Genomic DNA, 15,527 nt, shown 5'->3' on the forward strand with positions numbered 1-15,527 from the left:
GCTGCAGCCCCTTTTCCAGGCAGGAAGCAGCCAGGCCGGTGGGGAGACCAGCTGATGTCAGCATACCCCGTCCACCAGCCACGCCTAATTGAGTCTGACCAGCAGCCTAAGATGCAGGCCCCCCCATTTAACTGATGGGAAAACAGACTCAGGGAGGTGAAAGCCCACTTGTCCTGAGCTCACTCCAGCAAGTGCAGGAGTGAGGGCTTGAACCCAGGTCTTTCAGACTCCAAAAGCCACGACTCTGCGTCATAGGCCAAGGGTGCCCCTTGGGGAGAGCGGGTCTGAGGTGGTCTAGGTTCCTCCCAAAGAGGTCAAGAAAGTGGGTGGTTCAGGGAGTGCACAGCCTGGCCACAGACACTGCCAGAGTGTCCTCCCAGCCTCGCCCACCAGCCACCTGTCCCCAAAGCCACTCACGTCAGTGGTGAGGACCAGCCCCATCAGGTACATGGCCACGCAGATGAGCCCTGAGAACACGACCTTCTTGGGTCGCAGGTAGTAGGGGAACTCATCCGTCACAGCTGTCACAATGGTCTCCAGAAAGGCAAACTGGGGGGAAGGAAGGGGGTTTCTGAGTTCTGTCTCTGCCACACACATACACTCACACAGACACGGACACACACCACACAGATACACACATATATCACACTCCAGACACATTGCACATAGACACACAGACAGACACAAACATCACACACAGAGACACAGACACACACAGAGACACAGACACACATATCACACCCACAGACATCACAGACACACACAGATCACACAGTCGCACATATCACCCACACACAGATACACACAGCGCATGTGCCATGAGGCACCTCGTGGTATGGACAAGGCTCACCTGACTGTCCAAACCGAGAGTCAGCAGCATGAAGAAGAAGAGAAAGGACCAGAAGGGCGACAGAGGCAGCATGGTCATGGCCTGTGGGTAGACGACAAAGGCCAGGCCGGGGCCTGGGCCAAGGGCACACGGGGTCAGCAGCCTGGGGCACGTGGCAGGCCCCACATCCATACTCACACACTCATGGTCGCTCACACCCACCTGAGCAAACCCAAAGATGTCCACTAACTGCACACTCCTGATACTTTATTAACTCCTAGGACACATGCCAGCACATTGTCAGTGCTCAGTAAACGTAAGTTGATAGAATAAATGAATTAGTAATGAATAATGAGTAAATTAGTAATACCTCCTTTGAATACACTTATGTACACAACCATTTGCACAAACAATCCCACTAATACACATGCTTAAACATGTCCATTGGCACAAGACACTGATTCCCAAGATCACTCACAACAGCGATTCACTTGCACACAGACATCTCAATTCAGGATGTGACTCATTTGGACAAGCAAGGAGAGTTACTAATGTGACAAATATAAGACAGTCTCATACAGAAGTTCCTATATCTCCGGACACAGGTTAATGCACACTCACTTGCACATGGCCACCCAGAGACCAGCAGAGACACGTTCATCTCTGCGCACATGCATGCATGTGCGTACACACACTCAACACGCCCATCCACAACCTTGCTGGTCCACACACAGGCTCACTTTCCAGCCCCAGCTGTGCCCAACACACACCCTTGCCTACCAGGGCCGGGCAGCCTGCCCACCTGCTTTGGCAACTTGGTCCACAGGCACATCCAGCTCCTGAGACATGTAGCCCAGCACGGAGAAGATGGCGAAGCCGGCCAGGATGCTGGTGATGGCGTTGCCCAGAGTGACGATGAAGGTGTCTCTGCCAGGAGAAGTCCAGGCGCAGGCCAGGTGAACCTCGCCCGGAAAAGTCCTCCCCGGGCTCTCCCCCGGCCCGGCCCCCTCTCTCCTCCCAGCTGCGGCCCTGGGGTCCAGGAGGCTGCACTGACCGATAGATGTTCTGGTGAAACGTGTTATAGGAGGCAAAGGTGAGGAGACCCCCGAAGCCCACACCCAGGGAGTAGAAGATCTGAAGGGCAGCTTCGATCCACACCTGTGGCAAGAAGGATGCAGATGGAGCACAAAGAGAAGCAGCTGGCACACCGTGGTGTCAGAGAGCCAGGGAAACAGGAGGACGGAGGTGGGGAGAGAGCCAGCCAATAGGTCCAGGGATGGCGTGGGGAAGGGCCTGGCTCTCAAGTGACTTGGGCTGGGAGCACACCCAGCTTCAACACTCACACTGTGCCTCTCAGGGCCCCAGTTTCCCCATCTAGAAGGCAACCTCTAAGTTTGGTCTCCTTCTGAAGGAAGTAGTTCCTCATGTAAGATTTTCAGGAAATTCGTGTGGGCAACAAGCCCATGTAACCCTTAAACTTCCTTCCTGGAGTCAGAGGGACCTGGGTTTGGACCCCAGCTCTACCACTCTCTGGCTGTAGCGCCCCATCACCTCTCTGGGCCTCAGGTCCCTCTGCAATAAGGGAATGGGAGTAGGCTGGTGATGATTAAATGACTACATATATGCAAAGTGCTGAGAGCGTGGTTAGGCACAGTCATTTGTCAATAAATAAGAAATGATACCATTGTTGTGACTAATATTACAAAATGCCCTCCGTGGGGTTTGGAATCAAACAGATCGAGGTTAGAATCCCAGCTTTGCCACTCCCTATGTAACCGTAAGCTGATCACTGACTCTTCCAGGCCTCAGTTTTTTCATCTGTGAAATGGGAGAATAATGTCTACTTCATAAAATTGTCGAGAACAATAAATGAAGAAGACAGGACTGAGCACAGTGCCTGGTACTGGAGGCTGACCGCGTGAGGGATTCCCACCCCCTGCCCACTCTTTTCTCCAGGGATCCCTATTTCCACTTCCCAGGTCAGGCCTGCCCCCTCCCTCCCCACCCTAGTCCCAGTGGCCTCACCTTGGAAGACAACAGGTAGTGGAACTGGGGGGTGAGATAGAACTGGATGCCCTTCCAGGCCCCTGGGAGAGTGACTCCGCGGATCAGCAGCATGACCAGAATGAGGTAGGGGAACGTGGCCGTGAAATACACCACCTGAGAGGCGGTAAGTGGGAATGGAAGGCAAGGTGACTTCCTCTGCCCTGCTCCTCTTCTAGAAAGCCCCATCTTACTCCCAAGGTGGGAAACAGCCATCAACCTATGATGCTTCTTTTTTCCTCCCTCCCTCCCTCCCTCCCTCCCTCCCTCCCTCCCTCCCTCCCTCCATCATCCCTCGTCCCTCCCTCTTTACCCCTCTCCCTTCCTCCCTCTCTCCTCACACTGATCCCATCAGCAAAGTCCTGTCACTGCTTCCCAAGGCTGTCCAAATCCATCCACCCACTCCCCCTTCACTGTGGCCCAGTCCAGGCCACCATCACCCGTCCCCTGAAGGTCAGAAGAGCCTCCTACCCCACGTGTCCCCTCCCCCCAGCAAACCCACCCCATGTGGTCATCAGCCGGACATTCCCAGACTCCCCGCTGCCCTGTCTCTGCCCTCAGCCGACACCGGCGAGTCCCAGGCTCCCCGCTGTGTTGGCTTGCACCCGATGGCCTCTCCTCTCTTTCTAACGGCTTTCTTCTCTGGCTTCCTAGTGTTTCTTTTAATGGTTCTCTTCCAAATGGACATCACTTCTGAGTGCTTTGCAGAGGGACCAGTTCTGATTTATAAATGATTAAGTAAACCATTCAGGTTTCCAAGTCCTTCCAAACTGCTTTATGGCCTTCTCGCCCTTCATCACCTAAAGTGGACACCTGTGGCTTAGTCCACCCAGCATCTCATTGACCTTCTTCAGATAACAGCCCCTGACTCTCCCCAGCTGGGGCTGACTCCATGCCTGGCTCCTGGGGTGGGCCCAGCACGCCCCCCTCCTGGCCACAGTGGCTGGTTCAGGGATGGGTATGGCGACCCAGCTTACCCAGTAAGACTCACTTCTAGGATTCTGCAAACTGGGGAGAGGGAGAACCCTTCCCTAAGCATGTCAAGAGTAGCCCAGAGCTGCTGGGCAACCGCATACAGAATGAAGCCCGAGAACACTGCTGAGCGGCGGGAGAACCACAGTCCTGATAACATTAATGGAACCCCTAGACCTCTTTTCTGCCGAGGCCCGTTGAGCTATTTATAACATCATTCGTAGGCCACACAAAATTACCAACTTAAAATGAGCCTGCTCTGTTTGGTCAAACATTTCATTAACTCATCCCTAATGCTTTGGCAGGGCCGGACCAAATGATTTCTCGGGCCTGATGCGGCCCGTGGGCGGGATGTTCCCTCCACTTGCCTCCTAGACCCAGTCATGCCTGAGGCACACACTCTGGATTTTCCAATTGTGACAACTGGGTTCCGGCCACTTGCATCTCAAAGGGCTCTGATCCACAGCCACCCTCCGAGCTTTCAAGAAACACTTGCCTAGCCGCTTCTGAGTGCCAGCACTGGGTCAGGACACAAACCTGAATAACAAATAGGTCCTGCCCTCAGCAAGTTCCTAGCCCGTCCTTACCTCCACATCTTCCCCAGCTCCATGCCCTTCCCTTCCCCTCACCTCTTAGGTTCAGTCCATGCCCTGCCTCCTCCCAGAAGCCCTCACCCCGCCCAGCCCCTCGGGCCTCACCTTGCCTGAGGACTTCACACCCTTGAGGATACAGAGGAACACGATGACCCAGGCGAGCAGCAGGCAGAGGCAGAGGTTCCAGCGGATCCCCCCGGGGCTGCCGATGCCCTGGCTGCCTTGGATGTGGAGAACGTAGCGGCTGTGGGAGACGAAGGCCTGAGTGTCTGCTGGTCACGCTCCACTGACATGGAGGAAAGCCGTGGCCAGCCTGCGAGGCGATCCTGGCTAGCGTCCACTTGATTTGGTCTGTCCCCAGACTAGCTCTGCACCTGGAGGCTGCCTCTACAGACCACATCGCCCAGGCTGCCATCCCCTTTGATTGCCATTTGGATTTGGTGCGTGGGAGGCAATAGTAGGAGACTGGAGGGTGGGAGGAGTGAGGGGTTGGGGTACTTGCACACACACGTGTGCACATGCTTACGCACGCACGCACACATGCATGAGAAGGCCAGGCTGTGACTGCCTTCTTCCATAGCAAGCTCTGGTGGGCAGCCTTTCCTCCAAGGCTCCCGATCTCTCTGGCTCCAGTTCCCTGGGTCCCCCCGCTTGCTCCTTGGCTCAGGGGTGTTACAGCTGACCCCCTTGCTAGTTCCTGGCGCCTCACTATTCTGTGTGGACTCCCTCACACTGTCACCTCCCTCCACTGAACTCCCTTTGCTAACGTCTTGGGAGAGTACTGTCTGCTTTCTGCCTGCACCCCCCCAAAGCTTCCGTGGAGACCCCAGCAACTGCTGGACCCCCACGTCACAGTCTTTGGCCTTAAGCTGCAGACCCAAGCTTCGCCTTTCCCACTGGCCAGACATACTCCTCAGCAGTGCACACACTCTGGGTGGACTTTACATGGACAAACGGGGGAACCGCCTAATACATGTAGGTTGGAGACCAAAATATTTCAAGACATGGGGTCCATCTGGGGGCAGGTTCCTAAGAGCAGCCCTCGGCAGATGAAGGGTTGGGGGTACCTGGTCTGTGTCCTCTGGTCAGTCAATGCGTGACATCCTATGGAGGAGGGACTATGTTCATCCCCTTTTACAGAGGCAGAAACTAAGGCTCCAAAAGGTTACTATTACTGTTAGTACCATCAGTATTATCAGTTAGCATTTATTGAGCACTTGCTATCCACCAGACTGGATGGCAAAATTTATATGCCTTCTTTCTGTTACTCCTCATGGCAACCCTCTGAAATACTATTATACCCACTTAAAGATACAGTATCAGGCCATAGCTGTTTTTTCTCAGTGGATAGAGTGTTGGCCTATGGACTGAAGGGTCCTGGGTTCGATTCCAGTCAAGGGCACATGCCTGAATTGTGGGCTTGATCCCCAGTAGGGAGCATGCAGGAGGCAGCCAATCAATGATTCTCTCTCATCATTGATGGTTCTATCTCTCCCTCTCCCTTCCTCTCTGAAATCTATATATATATATATTAAAAAGATAAAGCATCACAAGCCAAATAAGTTGTTTGTCACATAGCCAGTCAGGTGAATATCTGGGATTAGAACCTAGAGTCCACCTAATACTAGCATCTTTGAAGTAAACACTGGGCCCCTTGGGAACTCAGGCTCATTCCTGCCCTCCCCCAACCCCCCAGGGCATGGGCCCTCCCAGACCTCCAGTACTCCTCGCTGGGGCTGACGGTGCTGGTGAGGTTGAGGGGCAGGGCCCCGTTGCCATCCTTGGAGCCTCTGTGCTCAAGGCAGAGGTCTGTGTTCCACCAGTTGCCACAGTGCTCCCAGGGCAGGTCGCTGGTGAGGGAGGCGAAGAGGTAGAAGAGGACGTAGGCGATGATCATATTGTAGTAGATGGCCACCAGGCCCACAATGAGCAGCATGGCCGCGCCGGCACCTGGCGTGGCGACAGGGGCTGCCCTTAGGCCATGCCCTCCTTGGGGCCGGCTGTGTTTCCTCCGGGAAGCCCTCCCTTTCTGGAGGTTAAAGGGTAAGGGGGCAATCACCTGGCCTCCCTCAGGCCCAGACCACTCCGGGGACCCTTGAGGCCTCACCTTTGAAAAGGGGGCTGATTTTCCAGACGGCCAGGGGTCCCAGGCTGGAGAACTGGCCCAGAGAGAGCTCGAGGAAGAAGAGAGGGATGCCGCAGATGGCCAGCATGAGGAAGTAGGGCACAAGGAAGGCACCTGTGGGGAGGGGTGGGGGCAGGGTCGCAGGGGGTCAGCTCCCCCAAAGCCCAGCTCTAGCCCCGCCCCATCCCTGACCAGTGGACACCACCTGTGACCTGAGGGAACACTTCTCCTGTGGCTTGGGACTGTCTTCTTTTCTACCATCAATCACTGAGAGCCAAGGGGTGGACAGAGATTCACTCACCTCTATAGCCCCAGTGCCTAGACCAGGGCTGGGCTCAGAGCAGACGCTGAATGAACAAATACATGAATAAACGAGTGAATTCCCTGCTGAAGAAAGGGCAAACTCCTCAGTGCCGAAATCAAGCCTCCCATTTACCTGTCCTCTCACCCCCCCACTTTGCCACCTCAGATGCTCGTGGCTGCCACCTGTGGTCCCATGTGCCCAACATCTCTCCCCCCCTTTCTTCACATATTGGCAGCCAACTCCTTAGAGAACTTCCCACCACCATATGGCTCTGGAGGGGCTGCCAGTGACAGCAGCCAACCCCTGCCCACCTCCTCATGGGCACATATCCCAAGCCAGGCCAATTAGAGACCTTCTCTGCAATTCTATATAGATTCATTCGGATGGCAGTTCTGAGGAGGAAGTCATTCCAGAGTTGTCTCTGGCCACCCAACTGCAAGGAGGAAGCCTGTCCCAGGAGAAAATGAGGCCAGCATACAGAGGGAAAAAGAGTCGGGAACCGGGGGAAGGGGTGGGGGGAGGGGGGTGCAGAGAGAACTGTGGATACTGTGAAGTTCCTGGAGCTTCAGAGCCCAGCTCCAGACCTCTTCCCAGTCATATCATTCATCTGTCGTTGCTTCGTGTAGGTTTATTTGGATTTCTGTCGCCCTGACAATATGAGCTTCTTTAACGGGTTTGGTGGAGATGGGAGGAGATATGGATTGCGGGTGGGCGTGCACTGGCTCTGCGGAAGATAGTCCTGGGGGGGATGTTGGGTCGGCCACTGTGGGACCCTGGGCAAGGAACTGGCCTCTCCAAGCCCAGGCGTCCTCGTCAGGACAAAGGTGCCCACCCAGGAGGGCTGTCGTCAGGGTTAGATGAGACAGGCATGGAGAGCATTCAGCCCGGGGCTGGCAGATGGTGAGTGCTCAACCCCAGCTATTGTAATAAGACTAAGAACAGTCACTTGATGGAGAAGCAGGGACAACAGATAATTTGTTTAAGACGGCAGAGACTCTGTGTTCGCTGTCAGAATGGAAGGAACCAGGAGAGGAAGAGAGATAGAGGATTCACGAGCAGGAATTAGATAGAGTAAGGTTCTGGAGGTGTGGCGGTGGTGGTGGTGAGAATATTGAGAGTGCAGTGACCACTGACAGGCAGATCCAGCTCTTCCTCATGAAGTAGAGGCAGAGAGCCCATCACTCAGGGCCCAGGAAATGGCCAGGCTTAGGGCTTACTGTGTCATACCCATGCTGGGGTCAAGAGAGAGGGAAGAGGGGCCTGGGTGATGAAAAGGGACAAGGCAGACAGCTCCCTCTTTCCAGTCCCAGGTTGCTATAAAACCACTTCCAACTAATTCTGCTCAAGGTCCAATAGGAGACGGTAGCTAAGGCCACTTCAAACCTCAGTCCACCCGGAGCCTTGACCCATCACTCGGCTGCTCCTCAGGCAGGAGCTCAGGCCCATACCTCCTCCGTTGGTGTAGGCTCTATAGGGGAAACGCCAGACGTTCCCCAGGCCCACACAGTAGCCAATGCAGGACAGCAGGAAGTCCAGTTTGCCTGTCCAGTTCCCCCGGTCTGCGGCAAAGTCCACATCCAGGTCTACGTCACCCTGGTCACTGGGGGTCATCAGCAGGTCTGGAGTGACGGGCTGCCAATAAGAGAAACCAAAAGGGTGGAAGAGAAAGGTGAGGCTAGGATGGATCTGTGACCACCAATACAAGAATATAGCCTTGAATAGGGCTGCAAGAAAGACATTCTATTGGTTCAGGTGATCAATCCCTCTCATCTGGGCCAACATGGCCCATAAGCAGGAGCTCCTGGAGGTTTTCGGTGACTGCAAACTTATGAGACCAGCAGGGTTGCTCGGGCACTAAGAAAGCCACCGTGGTCTTCGCTTGGCTAACACAGAGGTCAAATCAAGCGAGGGTCTTATTTTGAAGATGACAATGATGATAATGATGGTGATCTTACAACAGTCACCATGCATTGAGCACTTACTATGATTATGCAATAAACATTTTACTCCCATTACTGGATTTCATTCTCAAAGCAACCCTGTGAGCTAAGTATTCACCTAAGCTCCATTTCAATGACAGGGAAAACTGAAGGTCAAAGAGGAGTCCTGCCATGCCTGAGGTTTTTACCAGGCTGGGGAGTGGGAGAGCTTCCTGAAGTTCAAGCCCACGTCTTCAGACACAGTGCTGAAGTTTAGCTACTCCATTCTGGGCACCATATTTTAGAAAGACACAGTTTGGAGGGTGTCCAAAGGGCAGGTGGCCAGACTGGAGGTTGCTCAGGAAAAGCGGTTACTTGAGGACAAGAGGAAGGAACTGGGAAGGCTGAGCATAGAAAGGAGAGGGCTCGGAGGGACCTGAGCTCCCCTGAGGAAGGGAGTAGATTTATGCTCAAGGGGGCCTACAGAGGACTGTGAATTTTAGTCACGAGCAGGAAGTTGCTATTTAGGCACCAATCTGTCTCAGAAGTCATAATCTTCTTGTCACTGAAGGGCAAATGTATACAGAGGGAATGGAGGCCAGCTGTCCCTAAGGGCTCCCCTTGTGATTCAAGGAGGGCGGGGAAGTCCACCCGGCATTCTCCCTTCAGGCTGGGGCTAGGAGATGGATCAGCTGCTTGGAATCCTGGCCCCAAGGGATGTGAGTTAGCATGTCCATGGACTGCCTGGGCTTAGGGCCTGGAAGGAAGCCCAAAGATACCAGGATGGCCGCCTAAAATCCAGAGAGCAGTTTCCATACGTGACTCCAGGAATGGGTCAGGAGAAAGGGGTAATCCTACCTTTCCTGCTTGCCTCTGAAAGTCTCACCTTATGGCAGAAAAGATAGAAGGCCAATTATGAAAGACATCCATGGTTCTCAGAGAGAAAGAACCCCCTGCTTCCCACTGAGGAATGGTTATGGGGAAACAGTGATGCCACTGGGACCACAATTCTAGTCCCAGGTCTGTGCCAATTCACTGTATGACTTTAGGAAAGAGTTTTCCAGGCCTCAGTTTCCCCATCTGGACACTGGGAGGATTAGATAGGCGAGTGTTTCCAAAAACACATCCCTTGGTATTCAGTGGAAAAATGATTCTTGATTCAAAGAACTTTGGAAAAGCTGAGTTAACACAGTTAAGACAGGTTTCTTTTCACAGGACTTGTCAAATAGGGACTGGAATAGACAGTATTTCCCAATCCTATTTAAGAAAAGGGTTTCAAGGAGCTGGCCTGCCACCATATACTTGGGGAAATACAGGTCTAGACAATCTCTACCTAATAGTCTCTGTCTCTGATGTGTGAGGCAAGATTCTTCGCTGGATCAGGTCAGATTCACACACGGGGGCTCAGGAAAGAGCTACTAATCAGGGTTGTGTTTTCCCCTAAAATTGTCCTTCCTGCCACCAGATCAAGTAGGTGTCTACACACAAATCAGCTGGAGGCTTTGCTGGGGATTTGTCACATGAGCATTGCTGGGATGAAGGGTGCACGTGTCAGAGGACTGGATGTGTCTGGCTGTGGTGACAGGGTTGGTGCAATGGGCTCAGGTGGCAGAAATGGGGTAACAGTTTTGGGTTGACTCTCAGTGATAGTGACGAGCATGCGGTGATCCTGCCTGAGGAAGGGTAGTGGTGACCGGGACAGCCTGGCATGATTATGGGTGATGGTGACAATAATGAAGAACATGAACAGCTGCTTTTTTAAGAAAATGGGCTCCCAGGGTTGAAATATATGCCTGGGGGTTCTTTAGCTGCGACCCCGGCTGAGGTTAGGGTGGCAGCAGCTCTCAGACCTATCTGAAAGCTGCCCCTTCACCCTGACGCCTTTCCCCTCAAGGCTCCCTCACCAGCTGGGTGAGCATCATTGCGCTGGAACCACGCCCTCCTAGGTAAGCTCCAGGAGGGATGGGTAATGCCAGATGACACGGACGGATACTGAGTGGTGAGGCAGGCCTGTCACCCTGAGAGCCCCCCAGCCCCATCCCGGCCAGCTGGCAGGAAGGCCCGATAATGAGGTTCCTCTGATCCCTTCTGAGAAGCTGCTGCCCTTTCTATGTTCACAGAGCGGCCCGGCTCTCTGTTTCCATGGTGACAAGAGTTCCAAGAGCTGGATGCTGCCAGCTCTCAATCCCTCTCTTCCCCCAATCAGAGGGAAGCCTGCTTCTGCTCCAGGGGCAGGGAAGGGGGTCCTCCATCGCTGGAGGAGCCCCCAACCCCACCATGGAGTGAATCCCAGGGGCTGGAACAGAGGATGGAGCCAGTTGGGAGACAGAGGGAAGCAACCACATCAATGGGGCAGGACTGGAAGCTTAATGAGTCAGTGTACACTTCCACTGCGTGTGAGGCTCCCTCTCCAGATTACCCCCCCCCCCATTCCCCACCCAGAGTCAGAAGGAACACACCTGAGTTTGGCAGACCTACACCTCCTCTTTTAGGGACCAGCAGATATAGGTCACCAGCAGCGCCAGGGGCTGGGAGAGGTAGGACCGCCTACGCCAAGGCTCTCATATCTTTTTCAGGATGAGAGGCGATAGGAATCCTGAACCCACGTTCATCAGCGTGCAGATGAGTTTCAGGGAGGGGGAGGGATGAGCCCAAGGTCAAACAGCAAGTTAAGGGCAGAGCAAGACCAGGACCCAGATCCCTGACTCTCAGCTCAGTACTCATTTCTGAACATTGTTGCTCCTGGCATTTCCTGCCTCCCTGCCCCCTTCTCCTTCAGACCAAGGGAGGGGACCCTGAGGCTAGGTGGCCCCACCCCTGCTCTGCTGGTCCTAGGTTGCTCAGCCCACCTTCAGGAAAGCACTAAGCTACACCCCTCTCTGCCTTGGTTTCCTTGTCTATAAAATGGGGATAATAAGCCGTAGCTCCCAGAATTGCTGGGGGATTACAGGAGCATCGGCTTCACAAAACATGGCTATTTACATAATGTGTGGTCCTACGGCAATGAGGGGAGGGATTCTGGTGGGGAGGGGAGGAGAGGGAAGAGAAGAAGAGAATAGAAAATAGCCAGGCAGAACTCAAGACCCAAGAGACCCTCAAATGGCCCAAAGAAGTTACTCATGTTAGAAAGAAAAAGGACCCACTTATCAGTGGTCCCACGCGGCTGGCCAAGGGCAGAGAGCTTGAATAAACAGGGGAGACCCTTGGAGGAAAGGAGTGGTCAATAACACCGGCCCCGATGGGCAATTGTCTCGCATCTACTAGCACCTTCGACCGGGGTCCTGCTTTGGTGCTGACACGGGGGATGGACAGGCAATGGTCCAGGTTAGAGAATGGACTTGCCCAAAGCCACAGGGTAAGGGGCATCTGCAGAAATAGTGCCCTGGAGTTCTGACGCCTTGGCTGGGACTGGTAGTTTTAAGCCCAAAGCCAGGAAACATGGCCAATACTCTCCCTGCCCAGGCCTGTGCCACTTGGCTGGGAGGTCGAATCCCATAGGACAAGGTGGGGAGGGGCTGAGGGCTGGGCCCAGGGCCCAGGGCCCAGGAACACATAGATTTGGCCGCCTCTCTCATGCCAGCTCTCACCCCCATATCCCTTGGGTCTCCAAGTTCCTCACTCCTTGCCTTTGCCTCCTTCTGCCCTGCTGAGGGGCAGCCTGGGGTCTTAGCAGGAACACTAAGCTGCCTGGGGAAGGAAGGGAGCGGGAGGAAGCAGGTGGTGGGCCCCGCAGGCAGGAGCAGGGGCTGGATGGCACCGGCTGCTTCAGCCTAGAGTGCACAGGGGAGGACCAGGCCCACACTGCTTCCCCGCCATCCCCACCCCCGAAATTAATCAAGTTCAAGGCTGGTGCTCAGCAATTCCCCCCGCACCGCCATCATCCCCCCCCCCCCCCCCCCCCCCCCCCCCCGCGCCTCCCCGGGGTAGGGCGATTGGAGAGGGGTGGGTGCCTGGCCCTAGCCACCCCTACTTCCCGCCTCCTGGGCTGCAGACACCTGTTCCAGGACCTGGCCCAATGAACCCCAGGCCTAAACACGCTACCTCCTGACCCTCAGAGGGGGTGGGGTGGTATGGGGTGGCACAGGCCGTGACCCGTCCCTCCCTGCTATCCAACTCAGCCCGGCCTTCCCCGGAGCTCTGAACTGGGTCCTGGCGCCCCCCTGCCTTCCCCGGGCCTCGCTGGGGGCGGGCCTCCGCACTCCCCTCTCAGGTGCGCCCCCAGCCCGCCCTCGTGCCCTACCTTTCGGAGCTGAGCTTCCTGGAGCTTCTTCATCTTGGAGGGCAGGTTGCTGGGGCTTCCCGGCTTGTCTTCCCTTCAGCGCAGAGAGCAGGGAGCGAGCGGGAGAACCCGAGATGCGCCGCGGGCCAGCGCCGCGCCTTTGCCCCGGCGGCTCCGTGCACCGGCTTTGGGGGCGCGAGCGCAGGCGCTGCCGTCTGTCGGCTGCGGGTGTGGGGCGCAGAGCGGAGCTGCGAACGCCAGTCTCTCTCTACGCAGGGCCGGAGGCTGGGGAGGGGTGCACGGCTGCGCCCGCGTAGACACCCAAATGGACAGACAGCGGAGGGGTAGGGATGGGGGGATGCGCGTCCCCTCGCGCAGAGCTAGGATTGGAGGGGCCAAGCGCGTAAGGTGGGGGTGTCTGCGGTGGGAATCCTAGGAGGTCTGGAGGCCTCCGTCACAGTCTCCTGCGTGACCTTGGGCAAGTAACCTCCCCTCTCTGGGCCTCTCTTTCCTCGGCTGGGCAATAACAGTCCGTTGTGGGTTCCAGCATCCCAGTGCCTCCTCCTTTTGGCTGTGTGACCTTCCCACATTGCTTAACTTCCCTGCACTGCCACTTCTGCATCTGGAAAATGGGAATAAGAATCTTACTTCCCCGCCCTAGCCGGTTTGGCTCAGTGGATAGAGCGTCAGGCTGTGGACTGAAAGGTCCTGGGTTCGATTCCTGTCAAGGGCACATGCTTGGATTGTGGGCTCGATCCCCAGTAGGGGGCGTGCAGGAGGCAGCCGATCAATGATTCTCTCTCATCATTGATGTTTCTATCTCTCTCTCCGTTCCTCTCAGAAATCAATAAAAATAAAAATAAAAGAATCTTACTTCCCTTATGAGGAACTCAGGGAGATGGTGCATAGAAAACATTTAGCAGGGGGCCAGGGACATAGTAGGGGCTCAGTAACATTTAACTGACCACTCCTGCCAACAAAAGAAAAACAGCCATTAGTCAGATATTTACCCAATCATCCAATCCACCAATATTTATTGAGTACCTAACGTGTACCAGATCCTAGGCTAGGTCTTATTTCATCAACACAGTGAGCTGGGGAGGCAGATGGTATTATCCCTATTTTACAAATGAGGAACCTGAAGCACAGAGAGGTTAAGTTCCTCACTCAAGGTCACACAGCTGGTGAATGACACCAGTGCCAGAGTCAGGCCTCATGGAGATTCCAGGCCAGTAGTGGTCCTGAACACTCCCTTTTCCCTTGAGCTGAAAGTGAAACAGGGAGGTTTGGGCAAGAAGAAACAGGGCAAGCACCACTGGGTCATTGTGATGGTTTGTGACTTAGATCATGAGCACCTGGGCTCCTGTCCACCACCAGCAGTATGACCATGGGAATGTTATGATTGCACATCTGTCAAATACTCAAATGGGCCACCAACCAGCCCTTGCCTGGCTGACCTCATACAGCAGTGATTTTCAACCTTTCTTCATCTCATGACACACATAAATGCGTTACTAAAAGTCTGCGGCACACCAAAAAATATACTATTTTTTGCCAATTTGCAAATAATAAGTATAATTTTGATACATTCACATAAGATGGCTATTGTTGTGTTGGCTGTTGTCATTTTTTTATTTGACAATCTAAGGGAAAAGAGGTCAGTGTCCCTGACTAAGTCAGGTATTACATGTTTAAAAAATTCTTGCAGCACACCGGTTGAAAATTGCTGACTTAGAGTGTTATAAGGTTCCAGAGAGCCTGTGGCTAGGATGGAAAATTATTAGCTAGAGTGAATATATGCATTGGTTTGTGGGACTGAACCAGTATATGCTAGTGAACCTGGCATATGCATTAAAAATTGTTCCCCTTTCACTCTTGAAAAAAAAATTTTTTTTTATTGATTTCAGAGAGGAAGGGAGAGGGAGAGAGAGAGATAGAAACATCAATTGTGAGAGGGAATCATTGATCGGCTGCCTCCTGCATACGCCAGTGTGCTGGGATGGAGCCTGCAACCTGGGCCTGGGCCCTGACCGGGAATGGAAACGTGACCTCCTGATTCATAGGTCGATGTTCAACCACTGAGCCTTGCCAGCTGGGCCCCTTTCACTCTTAAAAGTGTCCCAGCTCAGACACTATTTCACAGGGTCATCCTACCATCAGCCAACATGGGGAGGCCTTGAGGAGAGTGAAGATAGGAGCTGCTGTTTACACCCCTGGAGCCTGGTAGGAGGTGGGAAGGGTTAAATCAAAGCAAAAGCTTGGGGAAAAGGCTTGGTCTGGTCCATCCCGGGCCCACCTCTCCTCCCCCAGTTCCACCAGCTGCTCCTTCCTTGAACCTGGCCTCCCAGGGCAGGCCAAGGGCTCTCCGGACCCAGGAGGAAGGAGCCCCTTGGCCATGAGTGAGAAGGGAAGGAGCATTCGCCCAGCCCTACTGTGTGTATTAGATGAACTCGTATCCAATATTGATTTTCAACTCTTTCTAGCAGCCTGGGAGGACAGGTTTGTGCAGCCCCATTTGGCACC

The 15,527-nt window shown here is 54.3% G+C and overlaps 1 protein-coding gene across 1 annotated transcript in view; it reads right to left on the bottom strand.

Moving 5' to 3' along the window:
* The window catches only part of SLC6A7 (solute carrier family 6 member 7), a 17,096-nt gene extending 4,038 nt beyond the window's left edge, over positions 1-13,058 (bottom strand). Inside the window, exons 1-11 of the mRNA XM_006104482.3 lie at positions 13,026-13,058; positions 8,315-8,498; positions 6,545-6,676; positions 6,153-6,387; positions 4,543-4,681; positions 2,855-2,989; positions 1,884-1,987; positions 1,632-1,756; positions 851-963; positions 345-549; positions 67-84 (exon numbers count right to left, since the gene is read on the bottom strand). Coding sequence (XP_006104544.1) covers positions 67-84; positions 345-549; positions 851-963; positions 1,632-1,756; positions 1,884-1,987; positions 2,855-2,989; positions 4,543-4,681; positions 6,153-6,387; positions 6,545-6,676; positions 8,315-8,498; positions 13,026-13,058 — 1,423 coding nt within the window. The remainder of the gene's footprint in view (positions 1-66; positions 85-344; positions 550-850; positions 964-1,631; positions 1,757-1,883; positions 1,988-2,854; positions 2,990-4,542; positions 4,682-6,152; positions 6,388-6,544; positions 6,677-8,314; positions 8,499-13,025) is intronic.
* Between the last annotated feature and the right edge of the window lie 2,469 nt (positions 13,059-15,527).

The sequence above is a fragment of the Myotis lucifugus genome, unplaced genomic scaffold (genome assembly GCF_000147115.1).
Source record: "Myotis lucifugus unplaced genomic scaffold, Myoluc2.0 scaffold_576, whole genome shotgun sequence".
Lineage (NCBI taxonomy): Eukaryota > Metazoa > Chordata > Mammalia > Chiroptera > Vespertilionidae > Myotis > Myotis lucifugus.